General features: G+C 45.2%; 1 protein-coding gene across 7 annotated transcripts in view; it reads right to left on the bottom strand.

Annotated features, from left to right (window-relative positions):
* The window catches only part of UNC80 (unc-80 subunit of NALCN channel complex), a 449,893-nt gene that overhangs the window by 406,993 nt on the left and 24,978 nt on the right, over positions 1-17,922 (bottom strand). For all 7 annotated transcript variants that reach the window (XM_085870661.1, XM_085870659.1, XM_085870657.1 and 4 more), the window contains exons 4-5: positions 10,105-10,538; positions 332-455 (exon numbers count right to left, since the gene is read on the bottom strand). In XM_085870661.1, coding sequence (XP_085726787.1) covers positions 332-455; positions 10,105-10,538 — 558 coding nt within the window. The remainder of the gene's footprint in view (positions 1-331; positions 456-10,104; positions 10,539-17,922) is intronic.

Raw genomic sequence — 17,922 nt, forward strand, 5'->3', positions numbered from 1 at the left:
CACCACCATCTCATATCTTCCCCCACCCAAAACCATGATCTTTTCTACCCCCATTAATCCACCCTAAACTCACCTCCTTCAAAGTCCCTGTAGTGTCCATCTTTTTTACCCTGTGGAGAGCACCCTATCCCTCTTCCCTCTACATATCTCCTAATGTCTCTGTTCCCTACTGTTGTTATGCCTCCCTCTTCCACCTCTCTCGTCTCCTTCTCCTTTTGTAATATGTCGTGTATGTTTGCCCTTTTACAAGCTTCAACAAAGTATACAAAAACATCAGCCAGTCAAAGAGCATATGTAGCAGACAGCAGACTCAGTCAATTTATGAAAGTACCAGTAACAGTGGTACGACCCGATCCAATTGGTGCAGTGAATGCAGGGACTTCGGGTTGCAGGTGCTCCCACAGTGGCTGCCAGATGGCCATCCCACCAGCCAGGCGGAATGTGAGGTCAGATTCCTGCCAAAATGAATATTAAATCCATGGGGCCCACAGCCTGCATGACAGGGTTTGCATAGCACGAAAGAAAACAAAACTTAAAGAAAAAAAAAAAAAAACGAACACTTACTATATTTGATCATTAACAAATGTTTTTATATCATTGTGTGAAAACAATATCATTAACCAGACAATGCATCTTCAGTTAACTTCTCACGTTCATCTCTATTGAAACTACAAGGGCACTCGGTAGCGCATACCTCTGCCACGCAATGCCTGATCCACGAGAACGTATTGGGCCCAATACATTTTTGAACTATCATGTTTGTGGGGTAGATGGAGGAATTTCATGGGAAAGATAGGAGTGTATAGAGTTGCTTGGCCCGTGGATGTGTCGGAGACATCTCGATGTAAATTAAGCAGGGAAACTGGGCTTAAGTGTTAGGTGTCACCACACGGGGGAGGGGGTGGTGGTGTTGTGTTAATTAGGTAGGGTTTAAGGATAATTTCTCCCAGTATGCGATTGCCCACTGTGACCTTTTCCTACGTTTTAGCATTTCAAGACCGGTGATAAAAAGGGATCACATCCTAAAACAACAGCCGAGCTGCCCGTCAAAGCAGGCAACAAACCTGCTCGTTGTCCAGTGGGACAACGAGCAACCCATGCCCCTGGTGTGGATGATTAATGGGCGTGACGTCAGAGAAGAGGAGGGAGTGAGGACCGCGGTCAGAGAGTCTCGCGTTGGGCGATAAGAAGGCAAGAAGTTCGGTTCAGAGCGGATCATGAAGGAGGTGCGGGACAGAAGTGAGAGACAGGATCGGCGGGTGGAAGAGAAGGGCATTATGGCTGGCTTTCCCTCAACACAGTGAAGAAGGCTGCACGATTCTCTTGTTCCTGCTGAGGCGAATTGGCTCGCGTGATGGAGCAAGACGCTGGCCTTTGACTGTTGGCTGGATCGTGTGGGACCATCCTCGAAGCCTCGTGTTGTCCCATTGGGGAAAGAGACGGTGCCATTCTGCAGAGAGCAGCAGTGTCAGTGAGAGCAATCGATGAAAGAAGATGAAAGGAGGTGCCTCAAAATTAGATTTCGTTTTACCCCACGTTCCATTTATATTATAACACTTTGAAATATCACCATTGTAAATATTTGATTTATTTTCATTAAACCCCATATATATTTAAGTTGCCAGTGTTGTCTATTTGTCGTGGGGTCGAGTATAAACCCTTGTTCTGTGCTTCCGTCTGTTACATGCATTCGCCACCTTCCCATCCTGTGCACGCCATAATCTCCGAGAACCTCAGCCGTAAGCCTCCTAGGGAAATGGTTTGGCCATCCGTCCAGGTAAGAGAAAAAAACCCTGGACACAACAAAATCATGCCTTGTATCGTTTTATCCCTATCTCAATGGTGAAGAACCACTTTACAAAATTAAATAATTCTTCTAACCAAATCCGGATTCAGATCTTCACCAAAATTGATTTAATTTGTTCATGTCATACACCCAATGTGTTCACAAAGTTTCATCCAAATCAGTCGACAACTTGTTGAGATATTGTGCTATATATCATTTTTAGCCCGATCTCTTAATGGTGAAGAATCACTTAAAAATTCTCGTAGTCGGATCCGGATTAGGATCTTCACAAAAATCTAATCAGTTCGTCCATGTCACACATCCAACCTGCCGACAAAAATTCATTCAGATCCGTCCACAACTTTTTGAGATATCTTGCACACAGACAGACAAACAGACAGAGGGGTGAAAACATCACTCCTTCACCTTCGGTGGCAGAGGTAACAAACATGTCTTGACTTTGTAGCTCCAAATTATTTGTCAAATGCACATGGCATAATGTAGTGATAGTAATAGCAGACAGATTGCTTAAAAAGTTCTTGTACAACTTTTAACTTTAATAGCTTTGGATGTACAAGATTGTCAGGTCAGGCCAGATCAGATCTGTGACTTGTTACAGGTGTCATGTAAAACCCATACTAACCTGTTCATGGTCGAGCGTCGGCAACTAAACCGGCTCCCCCCACCAAGTCCCGCTGGTGTGGAGGGTGTATGGAAATGGACACCCAGCAGGATTTAATTCAAAACCTGCCAATGGGCAGAGGAGCTCCTTGTGAGACAACGGCCATCCATCTCTAGTGCCATCTGCATCTGCAGACGTCCTCCTGCAGTTGGTTACCTTCTCAAGGAAGTTGGTGGCAGGATTTACATGCCAGCCACCACAAAACACTTCACTCTGCAAAACACACTGCAGTGTGTGTCGGGGTGGTGCTGAGGTGTCGTCCACCAGACGGTGGTCTCCTCGGGTTAACCTGATGCGGTTCCTTTGGGTGGGTGCCTGGAATGTCCTATTCCTAAAATATTGGGATTGGCTAGGCATCTGCCTGGGGGATGGCCAGACGGAGGCCCCGAGAGTACCGGCGAAAAGTGGATGCAGCAACGCGCTGTGGCGTATGCTCCCCATGTACGTATGAGACAGATGCAATCATCGTACACATGATAGAAGTAATCTTTAAACGTCATATGAAAGCATCATCCATCAGGTATTAACACAATACAATTCAAATTTCATGGGTTAAACATTACCGCCATCTTTTGTAATACATTGATCAACTTGATTTTCCAACTCATTGAAAAGATTCTGCAGTTGCTGTTGAATGATTTTATGAATTGCATTTGTGATCCTCATGCTAAATTCCTCCAATGAATACGCTTTTGATGAGTAAGCAAGTTTTCACATTGCCCCATAAAATGTAGTCCAATGAGGACATGTCAAGCGAACGAGGTGGCTAAGCAATTGGTCCACGTCTATTCATTTACTTGTCTGGGAAGACATCATTCGGGAACAGTCGCACATTGGAGGCATAGTGGCAGGGAGCACGGTCTTATTGGAAGAAGGTACTCTCTGAACAAGCTCAAATGAGCGAAGATCCTCGTCCTCTTAATGATGACGTCATAAAAACGAATATGACATCATTGTGATGCATCAGGTTTGTGATAAATTATCTGTGCTAATGCCCGGCTTGATTCCCGCAAACAAAATTCAAACAGCTTGCCTAGTTTCAGAGATAATGGTATAGGCGATTTCCATTTGCGGCGATATTATGACGTCAACTTTTTTTCTAGGAAGAATTTCCAAAATCGGAGATGGTTACTGCCTGCGCGTGGGCTTTCTGCATATACATGGCAAGTTTCACGAATATCCGATGAAAACTCTGGGTTGTGAAACAAAAAAATGTCAAAAAATAGGAATGACGTCATAAAAATTGATATGACGTCATAGTGATGTATCACATGTGCGGTAATTCATCTGTGCTGATGCCCTGTTCGATTCCCACAAACAGAATTCAAAAAGCTTGCCTAGTTTCGGAGATAATTTTTTTATACGATTTCCATAAAGGCGCTGTTCACACCTTGACGATTTAGCCAGCGTATGCCGACTTCTGAAAAATTTGTCTAAAACGCTGGCACACGTCGAATACGTTATGGGTAGGTTTTGTATACGTTTAGAGCACGCTGAAAAACACTGCCAGACGTCGTAGTACGCTGGCTTTCATCGTTGTACTTTGCGGTTATCTTCAAATTTTAGCATGCTTGAAATTTTACGACATATGCCAGCGTATGTCTCACACGTTCCGCTACGCTGGCCATAAGTTGTAGGCACGTTATGCGATCGTTGACACACGTTACTTGTAAGTTACTCATCAGTCGAAACACGTCGAGGTAATGTTTAGCGTACCCGAAACTTATTTATGTAACTTATTTATTATTATGTATTTATGTATGTAAACTTATTTCGAAACCGAAACCTATGAGTAACGTGTTGTAGGAACGTTACACGATCGTTGACACACGTCGAGGCACGTTATGCGATCGTTGACACACATCGACACACGTTACTTGTAAGTTACTCATAAGTCGAAACACGTCGAGGTAATGCTTAGCGTACCCAAAACTTATTTCTAACCTATGAGTAACATGCTTTGAACCTATGTGTAACGTACCTCCAACGCATATTGACGTATTTGATTAACGTCTTCCGGACGACCACAGAACATGTTTCTAATTTACAGCTACCATTTAAAAAAAAACAAAACAAAAAAAAACAATAACTTCCGATATTTCGTCACGTGCCGTTACATCACGTCCGATTGCCTCTTCAGTTTGCTCATGTCTTATTCTTAGTTCCTCCTCTGTGAATATTTTCTGTTTGAGGATATTGTCACGTCGACGTCGAAACTTAAAAGCAAATGTCCGAATATATTTTAAAATTCGTGATAGACTTAAAAAAATAAATAAACAACAACAACAACAACACCAACAACAACAACTTCAGATATTTCGTCACGTGCCTTCACGGAGCCAAGGAGAAAAAAATAAAATATGCCTTGACGGAGAAAATAAGTTTCGGGTATGCTTAACATTACCTCGACGTGTTTCGACTTATGAGTAACTTACAAGGAACTTGTGTCGACGTGTGTCAACGATCGCGTATCGTGCCAACAACTTATTCCCAGCGAAGCAGAACGTGTGAGCCATACAGCGAGTACGTCGTAAAATTTTCAGCATGCTTGAAATGTCACGACGTACTAAACGTACCACGAAATATGACAGCGTACTTCATCGTTTTTCAGCGTGCTCTTAACGTATACACAACTTACCCATACCGTATTCGACAAATTTTTCATAGGTCGGCATACGCTGGCTAAATCGTCAAGGTGTGACTGCGTGGTTGACACTTTCAATTTTCAGGCGGTTATGATTTAAATCGGCATGCGGCAGCTTTTTAACAGGCTACGCCACAAGTTCGTCGGCAATACGTGCAGCGCGCTATGCCGAAGTTAAGCTATCGTTGGGCATAGGTTGTGAATGCCGACAACAGGCTAAGCATTCGTTGGTATGTTATCTATAAGACAACGAAATGCTCTGCACTCGTTACTAATATGTTATGCATACGACCAACACGTTATGAATGACTGAAACTTAAAAAAAAAACATCAAAATTTCAGCGTACGCCAACGTATTACATACATTTTTATACGTTGCCATTGCTGGCTAAATCGTCAAGGTGTGACAGCGCTTTTAGCGGAGATATTTTGACGTCATAACTTTTTTTTTTCTCGGAGGAATTTTCAAAATCGGAGATGGTTACTGTCTGCGCAGGGTATTTTTACAGTTATCCGCCAAGTTTCAGGAAGTTTCGATGAAAACTGTAGGCTGTGAAACAAAAAAGTCCACAAGTAGAAGATGAAGAACAACAACGTGAGTAAGACCTAGAGATCCTCCACGAGGATCTAAAAACGCAATTATCGTCGTTCAGGGATAAAGAAAATCTGCAACATTGCAAAATATTGGTCATCATTGACCTTTGCTTCTTCAAAAAGGAAAGGATCAATGAGCCGTGACTTCCAGAGAGCGCAGCAGACTGATTTTTGGTGTTTCTTTCATGTTGCTGTACTTCCTGGCAGTTGACTTTGCCATTGATGTGGATTGATGATTCATTGTAAAATGTCAACTCATCAATAAACCCAGGGGAATTGTGGCTATTAAAACAACAATAATAACAAAACATGAACAAAATATTTACAAATAATGGTTTCATACACCCTTCACAGTTTGCTTCAATCATGTGTAGCTATATCCAAAGTCATTCATATTTAAAAAGGCACAAAGACTTTATAAATACTCCATATGTGTGTATGTACATTCGGTATGTTGGGATTCGTACCATTTTTTAAAAACTTTTTTGTTTCTTCCCAACTCAATTCACTCACTTGCAGTTAATTAAAACATATTCCTGCTTGCCGTTCCAAAGTAGCATTGTGTAAAGAGATAAGGAATATGGGTGACCTTGAATGATCCACAGGAACATTGTGTAAGCGGATCTGGGAGTAACTTCACGTCCTCCTTATCTTGCTTAATACACAGGTGTTGAAAGGACATAAGCCAGTTGGTGAACAGCTGGTCCAAGGATGAAAGGAAGGATGATTATGTAATGGAATTTGTTGGAGATAAAACCGTGTATATATGAGGGAGTGACTCGACCATTCGGGCAGAGCATTCTCCGGGTTACCTCAATTGCTAATTGGTGTCCCTGGTGTTTCCTGCTCTCCGTGCGGCTGCGTGTATTGAAAGACAATAAACAATTTTCTTCAAGTGCATCGACGTCTTCATGCATCAGTCAAGGGTGATCGACGCCTCGACATAGATATATATATATATATATATATATATATATATATATATATATATATATATATATATATATATATATATATATATATATATAATGCCTGGTGTTGGTGTAGTGGTTAGGGCAGTGGCTTGGGATCCAAGAGGTCCTGAGTTCAAGCCCCGTTGGACCACCAGGGGGTTGACTCAGCCTGTCATCCTTCCGAGGTCGGCGAAATGAGTACCAGTATACTGGGCCGGTGTATACCCCGGTTAAAATAGGTGTACCATGTCCCTGTGTCGTAAGAGGCGACCAGGGTTGCGTCAGGAAGGGCATCCGGCGTAAAACATGTGCCAAATCACTATGCGGATCATACGGATGATCCGCTGTGGCGACCCCTAATGGGAGCAGCCAAAAGAAGAAGAAGAGATATATATATATATATATATATATATATATATATATATATATATCCCACAGGGGGAAGACCCTCTCATGGGCAGGCTCTCACTACCCCTGGTGATTGGCAGTGAGTGTCCCAGAAGCAGTGAGGAAAAGAGAGTGGCATCTCCATATGTGGGAGAATTGCACGCTCGGCCGGTGGGACACCTCGATAGCTCGGATGGCAGAGCACTGATACAGTTCACCAGAGGACCTGGGGTTGATTCCCGGTCTGGGCGTGCAATTTTTCACCATATACATGTTTGTTTCCTGTTCATTTATAATTGTATTCCTGTGCCCCTGTGGTGAATAGTAGCGGACATGGAATCGTTCCCACATGGAGAGGAGACCATCTCATGAACAGGCCCTTGCTGCTACTCCTATGATTAATTAGGGAGGAGGAGGAATAACAGATTCGGTGGCGTCATGGTTCAAGCAGGTTGACCATCATCTCAAGGAGATGGGGATGGGCCTGGCATCTGCCTGGGGGATGGCCAGACGGAGGCCCCTGGAGTACCGGCAGAAAGTGGACGCAGCGACGCTCTGTTCTGGCACATGCTCCCATACCTGACCTGACCTGATGGTTCGAACATCTGCTTTTGAGGATTCGGTGGTTTAGGCTGTGGTGGAGTCATACCAAAGACCTTCGAAAATGGTGCGTGCTGCTGCCTTGCTTGACACTCAGCATTTGCAAAGGATAGAGCATGGAAGAAAAAAAACCATCCTTTTTAACCCTAACACTAGCTTTGATGGGCCTAATGGCATTGAAGTTCTTTGTGAGATAACATATATGATATTATATTTTGACAAACATGATATATATTATGTCCAAGTGTTACGGATCAATAATATATACCACATAAGTGGAAATGTAACAGTTTACAGAATACTGTGGCAAAAGGCAACTTAAATTTAATAAGTATTGTGGTTACTGTGGGAAAAGGTATTCGTGCAGACTGTCAAGCTCGGCACGACGGAAAAGTCGGTGGAGGCTCAGGTCCAAGTGGCTTGAGGAATGTGGCGTTTTGGCTAATGTGTCTCAATTGCATTCCCACATGAAAGAGGAATGGACTGGGAGAAAGAATCATGATAGGACATGCTGAGCTGGGCCACGGACGAGTACATCTATGCAGACACCTCAATGCCAGGCCTCTGAGTGACTTTGGGTAAGACACAATATAAGGTGGGCAGAGAGCCTTACCCGAAGGAGAGAAAAGAGAACATGATGTGAACTAGAGAGAAGCAACATCTGGGTGCACGGCACGTTTAAGTTGAAGTTGAAATTCACTTTTTTTAAAAACCGAAGCAGCAATGAGGATGCTGTTAGAGTTGCACGCTCACCACGATAGAGAGCGTTGCAGATTGACCACAGCCCCGACTCTCGAACCAGCTGCATCTTTGCGGATGCTGGTCAATCTTATCTGCTGGTCAGATGGGTTCTAGATGAACCTATCTTATCTGCTGGCCAAATAGGTTCTAGATGAACCTATCCTATCCTGTGAGTGTCACCGAGCCTACATCCAAGCAGACAGCTGAATCTTGCGGGTGTCACAGAGCCGACATCCAAATTCTGCAGGTGTCACAGAGCAGACATCCAGACCGAAGAATCCTCTCTGGGCATATTGAAAAACCAAAAGGCACGTTCTTCATCCTCGTCCCTTGGCATTGCTGGCCTGCTGTGGTCCTTAACGGTGAGTCATGGACTCGGGTTAATCTGCTTGCTTCGATGGTATGAAGATCACCCTCTGTGGATTCGCAATGTGACTGGCAAGTCGGACGTCATTCTAAATGCACTCATCAGGGCAACAGAGCCTGCTTCGAATGTGAACACACCCAAGTTTAACATTCATACTCTGCTGGGGTCTTATGAAGAACGGGGTACATGAGATAAGTTGCCGACTTGAAAGTCGTGTCAGTTAATTCAAAACTGCATTGAAACCTGTCATGTGTAACTTTGGGGAGTTTTGAAAGCAATGAGCTTTGGGGAGTTTCTTTTAAAATCATTGTGATCATGTAATGGAATCTCCTTCAATGGTATTTTTGTTTGAAAGGTTGACAGTAGGGATTAATACATTACTTCTTAAATATCCTTCTGTTTTGTGTCATACGCCGGTTTCACCTATGAAACGATTGACGGGACACATTGTGGTCTGCAAAGTTTTTCAACCGTGCTCAACTTTAGGCAACTGCGGCACTTGCTTCGGTGCACGGAGGCAGCGTGGAACACAAGTTTTTACTTTCTATCTCAGACATCGATTCCAATGGAACCAGGAAACACACCCACCATTGGAATGAATCTCTGACAATGACTGGACTGACACAAGACCATTCCTTCAGGATTGGAGGAAAAACTGTCAACGCGTTCCAGTGAACTTTCTTTGTATTCACCAAAATACTGCGTTATAGTTCTACCTACCTGTGAAAACCTGGACGACGTTTATATTTCGAAAACAAAAACAATACCTGTATCACTTTTGAAGGTACTTTCCAGCTTTGGACAAACATTTAATCATGTTCAAGGGGAGGATTTCCTGTGCATCCTCCAAAGTGCAGCCTTCGTGTCAAAAGACACATTGGAGATCAGTAAGTAAGTACCCCCAAGGTGCTTTTCAATATGAATGTCCTTGATAGTCAATGATCCACAGATTGTTCAGTCAATCATTTATAATTTCACCAGGCTTGACGATTTTCGTTGAACAGAAAATTCGCTATCATTTACAGTTCCACCCTCTTTATTATCTCACTTACTGCTATCTTGATTCCCCACAGATGCACAAAAGCAAGAAATACATGATTAAGGGTATTGGCTACCGACATTATAAATGGCAAATTCTATCAAAAATTATCTACATACACTATTCTGTCTTTAACAAAACTAATTCGAAGTCCCCTCTCCAGCCCCCTAATCCCTTACCAGCACAGACTAGGAAGCGATGATGGATACATGACATTATCATCTCAGCAATATGATCGAAAACCAAATATAATCAAAACAGTTAACTTACAGGGTTTATGTCACCATGCATAGAGTGTTAAGGTGCCTCACCCTGATTCTGTTGATAAGAGGTGCTAAGAGGTAGACGAAAAGCTCCACCGTACTCAACGGAAGTCGGTACTCCTCCCAGACCTTCTCATCTCTCATGTTATACCGTGCAGCATCAGGCTGTTCAGAATCGACCCACCCCACTCCTGACCCTTGGATCTGACACTGGTCTTGACCTTGAATCGCTCCATCTGTCGTCCGATCTCTGGCTTCTCCATCGGTCATGCTCAGGTGGCTCGACAGCCAGTGACGTGACCTTCCATCACCAATTACTCTGCCGTCAAGGATGTGCAATGTTGCCCCCAAGCTCTGGCTCACAGACCCCAAACTCGGAATTCTGGAAGCATTTTCACAACAGTCTTGGGCTGAATCTAAGAGCATCCAGTGGAGCGTGTGAAGCAACTTCGTTTCTGCAACTCCCAGTTTATCCTGATGTCCTGCAAGGGTGTTTGAGAAAAAAGAAAAAAAAACAATCAATTGTTACCATTCATTTTCTCAGTAATAAAGAGGACAAAATGTTTTGTTTTTTTTTAAACTTGGATTTGAGAGGTAATTATATCTATTTGCATAATTTTTGCAATCGTAGGTTTTACAACAAGTTAATAACATTCAAAATTTTTTTGAATCCGCACGTGCACAAAGCCAAATGCAACCTTTGATTGATTTGCCCTTTGAAATGGAACAATTCTCAAGAGGGAATGTGATGGGTCCAAGTGGCACTGAATACTGTTGGCATGATTCTTCTTCTTCTTCTTTCGGCTGCTCCCGTTAGGGGTCGCCACAGCGGATCATCCGTTATGACCCGCATACTGATTTGGCACAGGTTTTACGCCGGATGTCCTTCCTGACGCAACCCTGGACGCCTATTACGACACAGGGATAAGGATTGGGTTTCGCCATGATTCTGGGCTGCCCTACACCCTCTCATAGGGCGGCCCAGCGCAGAGCACCCGTCCTCAAGCGATCCTCCAACCCAAGCCTCCGAGTAGCCGGATTACAGGCGCACGCCACTACGCCCGGTGTACTGTTGGCATGATTATTAGTGAATAAAAAAGCCATCAAATACAACCTAAATCACTGGAATCTATTTTCTTGTCATACATTTCCTGTATTTAAATGTTTATTTTTGCTTCATTTTGCCATTCAAACAAGTTTTATTTAATTTAAATATGAAAACTGGCAAACTGTAACGATATTTTTGAAAGGATCAATGGAAGTTTCTGACAATTACCAGCAAGATACAGTGTTTCTCAAACTTTTTTGAGCGCGACCCAAATCTGGGTGTGGTGAAAATCTCGCGACCCAAGCTTCAATCAGCGTCTTTTTCCACGAAACATAATATCATAAAATCAGACAACCAGAGCGCCAATACATACTATATTAGTGCGAGAGGTGCAATTGCAGCTTCATCTGCATGATGTCTTCGATGCGGGGCTCGATCTTGCCGAGCGCAAAGCGCATGTCGTAGCCGGGGTCGAGGCGATTGCGCGCCTTGGTTTTGATGAGCGTCAGCGCCGAAAAGCCTTGCTCGCACAGATACGTGGTCGCAAACGGGAGCAGAACATTCATGACTTCGGCGCCGATTATGGGCTTTTATTTCTTGACCGCAGTCCAGAACTCTCCAAGTGACGCTTTGGCGTAGAGTTGTCAATGGAACTCGTCGTGATGCAGCTCGATGAACTCTTCCTGCAGTCCATGGACATCCTCAGACAGGTCGTCAACCTTATCCTGGAACGGATTCCTGATCCAGTGCTGGGACGCCAGATCTCTGTCTGGGATGTAGCGCTCGAACTCGGTGATCAGGTTCTCCAAATGGTTCACCAGGACGGGCTTGATCGCAGCGAGCGCTCCAATCTCGTCATCCTCCCATTCCTCCAAGTACTCGTTCAATGGCGGAAACGCGGCTGTTCTTCCGTGCTCCAGTTTCCCCTTCCAGAGCAGCAGCTTTTCCTTGAAGGCCGACAGTTTCTCGGAGAGTGTGATGATGTTTTGATCCCTGCCTTGTATGGATGTGTTCAGTTCGTTCACTGAGGCGAAGACGTCGTTGAGGTAGCAGACTTTGAGCATCCAGGGCTTCTCGTGGAACCGGATAGCATGGCGATGGTTCTTCTCGTTGAGGAATATCTGCAGCTCTGTTCGTAGCTCCACTACACGACGCAGGACCTTGCCGCGGGAGAGCCATCTCACAATGGAGTAGAAGAGGAGATGTTGGAATTCAGACCAGAAGTCCACACACATCTTCTCGAACAGGCGAGAGTTCACGGCGCTGACTTTGACGAAGTTGACAACGGCGACAACCTCCTGCATCACTGCCGAAAGATCCGGCGACAGATGTTGTGCAGAAAGGTTCTCGCGATGCAAAAGGCAGTGGAAAATTCTGACGTTCGGATTGACTTCCTTGACTCGAGCAGTGAATCCCTGTCGAACACCAAGCATCACGGGAGCGCCGTCGGTGCACAGGCTGACACAGTTTTCCTAGCTCAGGCCTTCTTGCTGGAAGTTGTCCATGACGTTGAAGATATCGGCGCCAGTTGTCGTCGTTTTCATTGGCGTGCAGAAGAGAAATTCTTCCTTGAGGTCCGTCTCACCCTCGCACCTCCGGAAAATCATGAGCTGGGCATCGTTTCCGACATCCGTCGACTCAAGTTAGTAGCTCCATTTTCCCGCCTTCTTCATGCGGGCCACCACCTAGTCCTTTATATTGTTACGAATCTGCCGCCCGCCCAGCGTGCGAATGACCGCTTTAAAACTGAATCGCGGCCATCTCACCCACCGAACGAACAATTCAGTAGCTACTTTCCGGAACAACGCCGGAAACCAGTCACGGGTGAGCTCCAAGCACACACCACGGCCTAGTCAACACTCTACCCGTGCGCGACAGGGTCAATCGCCGAATTATCAATATGCCTAAGTATTCCCACGGGCAGACGACCGAGAGGCCGTACCTCAGCGAGGTCTGCTCGGACACGAACCGCTGAAGCGGTTCGTTCCGTTCTGGGATAACCGATCGGTGTATTATCGCGAGACCTCGCTGGACTCAATTCTTTTATCGGCTATTAAAAAGCCCGCTAAATTCCGAAGGCAAGATAGCAGTTCAATGGGGAAAGAGGACACGACGAACAGGTTCACATTCAAACAAGCACATTTATTATTTACACACGTATGCAGTCAGGTATGCAAAACACCAACATGCACGTATACAATGGATGCGGGTAGGGACAAGACGCGAGCAAGACAAAGCACTACAACCGTCTATTATTTATTATTCACAAGCACTTATCAGGTTCTACTTGTTGGACTCGGCACCACAACATTCATTCAAAGAAACAAGGAAAGACCCCCTCAAAGACAAGGGGGTCAGACTGGGCCCGTAGGCCTTTATAACGTGGAGCTTGGTGGACCGAAGGAGTTCCACGAGACCGTTGCAGGTTACCTCCACCCTTGTGGTGACTTCCTTGGGCGACCCTCGATGGTCCTTCTCCAGCGACCCACCGACTAAGGGGGACTCTGGACTCCAGGCTCCAGCGCGGCTACCCACCACTCCGCACTCTGACACGAGCCCAGACCTCCACTGACTGACAGACTGACTCCACCGACTCACTTTGACCCAGGCAGAGAGCGACCACTACCTCCAGACCTCCAGACCCACAGCCCCCCTCTCCACTCACTGGACCTCTCGTTCCGCGTGCCGTTTTATCTTGACGGCGCATTGCCCCTCCCTTTGCGGTGCGCGGGGGAGGAAAATTCCAGCAGAGATCAGCTCGACTCTTTTGATCGTTGCCCAACCGTCACTTCTGTTTACCAGTTCTGAGGGGAAATTCCAAGAAGTGGGGTGTCGAGTTTTCCTCCTGAGCAACGGTTTTTTTTTTTACCGTTTCCGTTCTTTCTTGTTCAGTAACCATCGCGTTGGATGGCAGAGATGTTATTCGATGGTGGTGTCCGTTGTCTGTGGGGATGTTGGCGGTTGTGGAGAAGGTGGTTGTGGTTGTTGTGGTTGGCGCTGTGGTGGGGATGGTGTGGTTGTTGAGATGCGGTTGTGGAGAAGGTGGTTGAGATGCGGTTGTGGAGAAGGTGGTTGAGATGCGGTTGTGGAGAAGGTGGTTGAGATGTGGTTGTGGTTGGCGCTGTGGTGGGGATGGCATGGTTGTTGAGATGCGGTTGTGGAGAAGGTGGTCGAGATGTGGTTGTGGAGAAGGTGGTTGAGATGCGGTTGTGGTGGTTGTTGTCCAAAATAACGATAGTAAAAGAAAAACGGCTAACTCAAAGATCACAGCCCTCTCCACACGGATAATCGCATTAAACAATGGTGGGGAAATCGAACTGAACATGGACTTATCGGCAAAACTGAACTAAGGACCTTTATGGTGTTGTGCGAATTTCCACAGCCGTAACAATATCTAGCGAAAGGTCGACGATGCGGCTGTGAATTGTGTTGTCGGATAGCGAGATGGACTGCATTTTCTTGGCCGCGTCATCGCCGCAGACGAGTCTGGCCATGTCCATGGCTGCGGGCTTGACGAGCTGTTCGCCGATCGTGTGCGGCCTCATCTTCCTTGCGATGCGATGCGCTGCGCGACGAGGTAGGATGCCAGCGTCGCTTGCTTGGCGGTCAAAAGCGCTGGATTCGTCGCCGGCTCGAACCGGCTCCGCTTCAGAGCCTTTCTCGGTGCTCGAAAAACTCACCATCCTTGTTGACGTGCTCCGCGTGCTTCGTCGCCAGATGACTCTTCAGTTTGTTTTCCTTCAACGATTCGTTGGACAGCACTTCGAAGCACAACACACATTGTGGCTTCACAGAACCACGATCACTGATAGAAGTGAAGCCCACATCCAAAAATGCTTGCTTGTAGGAACGCTGTGCCATCCTGCAAAACGAAATAGGCGACTCGATCAGTCAGTGGAGTCAGTGTCAAGGCTAACTGACACAAAACACGCAACGCAATGTGGAGCGAAAAACTGCGCTGCGCAGTCCAGCCAGCAAGGCATATCACACAAAACAGCGTCTCGACTTGTCGGTCAGCCAATGTGAAGTAACCGGACTGAGTTCGTCACCTCACGAAATTACTTCAGTTGCAGAGAGAGCGAGTAATTGGAAAGGCGAGCTGGTGAAATGATTGGCCTGTAGTTAACCGTTTTGGGCGGGTACAAAGTACTGAACGGTACTGAACGGCAAGAGTAAGTAGAATCGGAAGTGTCGCTGCACCTCGGGCTGAATTATCGAGTGGAACGGTACCAAACGGCACTGTCCTAAGATGTGACGTTTGCGCGATTGCCTTTTACGCGCTTGATTTATTTAAAAAAAAAAATAGCCGAGGTCCTCGCGACCCATTTTTGGACCCTTCGCGACCCACAGTTTGGGAAACACCAAGCTAGAAAGTAAAACTTACATACAGGAGCTGGTCCTTGGAAGTATAATAATTAGAAACCATGAAAGTATGGCAGCATTTAGAAGGGACAGTCAGCATTGGTTCATGAAATAATGTTAGTATTTAATAAAGGAGTGTGTTACTCTGTACTAGAAAAGGTGCCTTGAGGCTTCAAAGCCTTAAAATATCTTCAAGGTCTTAAAGATATTTGGGGTCTAAAGGGTCTTCAGGATATAATGGGTCTTCAGGGTGTTAAGGGTCTTCGGTGTCTTTGGGGTGTTTAAAGCTGAGGTTATGGCTGAAAATACACTGAGGCCAACCCCCGGGTCAGACTTGGTCTATGTGCCAAATTTGGTGGTTGTCGGCCCAGCAGTCTTTGCAAAAAAAAACCCGAAGACAGACAGATAAACAAGTTTTATTTATTAGATGCACAAACATAGCTGATGATGTGCAAATTTGCATTATTTGGCTATTTTTTATACAATACCCTTGATTAATTTACATGCAGCACAAAATCTGACCAGGTCAATGCTTGTATCACTAAAAAAAATAAAAAAAAAATAAAAAAAAACAGCATGATTGAAGTGTACATGCAAAAGTTTTGAGGCAGCTCTGCAACGCTGAAGATACTATTTCAATTTCATTGACAAGAATAACTTGGCTGAAACATGTTTCGCCCTCAATTATGGAGTTGTAGATCAACATGTTGACATCACATGGGGCATCTGTCCTGCGGTTCTGGGTTTTTGCCAGACATTCAAATCATGAGACAGCACTTCCAGCTTGAGAACATTTAGAGCACCCTTTGAGGACATTTTCAGCACCATACCGACGCCATCTAGCTTTACAAGTGAGACCATCCGAACAAAGCAATAAGTAAGACTCCTCTTAATATGTCTATAATGAGCAGTTTTGGAATTTCCTGAAGAATCTCATTGAAATGTTTGATTTTTGACAATTGGTGGGAGAACACATTACATATCCCAAGAACTACTCGTGAACAGAGGAGAGGAGATCGGGACCATACTCTGTGCAGAGCGTTGGTGCTGCTGAAGCAGTCTCCTTGGCTATTGGGTACAACCCTGGATGGGTCGCCACTCTGACACAGTATACCAGCATGCTGGCACTCATTTTGCCAACCTCGGAAGGATGACAAGCCAAGTTAACCCCACCTGGTATTAATTCAACAGGTGAGCGGGATTTGAACTCAGGACCCTTGGATCCAAAGCCCGTCACCCAAGCCATTAAGCCAAGACCAGGCATATGGATAGATATATTGTATTCGTCGACTTTCTGGGGCAGTTTAAAAGAAAAGCATAAACTCTTCTGATTAACACACGCTTACAAAGCAGATCTGGCAACAGTGAAGGAGTTTCTATTTTTGGATCAGTATAGCTGGTGAGAATAAGAACAGTTGTCCATTTATGAGGGAACTAAATATGCATATTAATCCAGCAGGAACGGAAGACATCATGAAGTTATTGAAGAAGAATAAAGGAAAGAAGATTCAAGTGCTCAGGTGCTTCCTTTCCATATGTACCTTGTTATCAATAAACATCCAACCGTCCACTCCACTCAACTCCACTGCTTCATCTATCTACAATTCCAGCAATGTCTCTGTGTGTGTGTCTGTGTGTGTGTGTCTCTGTGTGTGTATGTGTCTCTGCGTGTGTGTCTCCGTGTGTGTGTCTCCGTGTGTGTGTGTGTGTCTCCGTGTGTGTGTGTGTGTCTCTGTGTGTCTCTGTGTGTGTGTGTGTCTCCATGTGTGTGTGTGTGTGTGTCTCCGTGTGTGTGTGTGTGTCTCTGTGTGTGTGTGTGTGTGTGTGTCTCCGTGTGTGTGTGTGTCTCCGTGTGTGTGTGTCTCCGTGTGTGTGTGTGTCTCCGTGTGTGTGTGTGTCTCCGTGTGTGTGTCTCCGTGTGTGTGTGCGTGTCTCTGTGTGTGTGTGTCTCTGTGTGTGTGTGTGTGTGTCTGTGTGTCTGTGTGTGTGTCTGTGTGTGTCTAAGTGTCTGACCGCTGTTTCTCAACAACCACTGGTCCGATCGAATTGAAACTTTCCAGGTATATTGCTGGGGACCTGAGGATGTGCCTTTTCAAGGTTTGATATTAATCGGACAAGTGCTTCCCAAGTTATGGCCATTTATTTACCAAACCAATGACAAGACATGTTGTTGCATGGGCGTGGCCGATGGGGAAGGGAACCTCAGCCACGTTCCCCATTACAGGTTACAACGTACGGGCTTCCGGATAATGATGACTTTGTGTATTCTAATAATTTCTCGATTTTTTATGCGCATTTATAGATAAACACAATGGCCCAAGTTATGATCGTTTTCATATTAGACGGTGCATACATTTCGGTAACAGAGTGATGGTATACTCCGAACCAGGAAGTTAATTTTTTTCTCTCTTCTCTTCTCTTGCCTTTTTGTTTTTCCTTGCGATGACATTGCGAAA

This window comes from Eptatretus burgeri, chromosome 2, assembly GCF_056783735.1.
Source record: "Eptatretus burgeri isolate ZD-2024b chromosome 2, Ebu_testis_v1, whole genome shotgun sequence".
Classification (NCBI taxonomy): domain Eukaryota; kingdom Metazoa; phylum Chordata; class Myxini; order Myxiniformes; family Myxinidae; genus Eptatretus; species Eptatretus burgeri.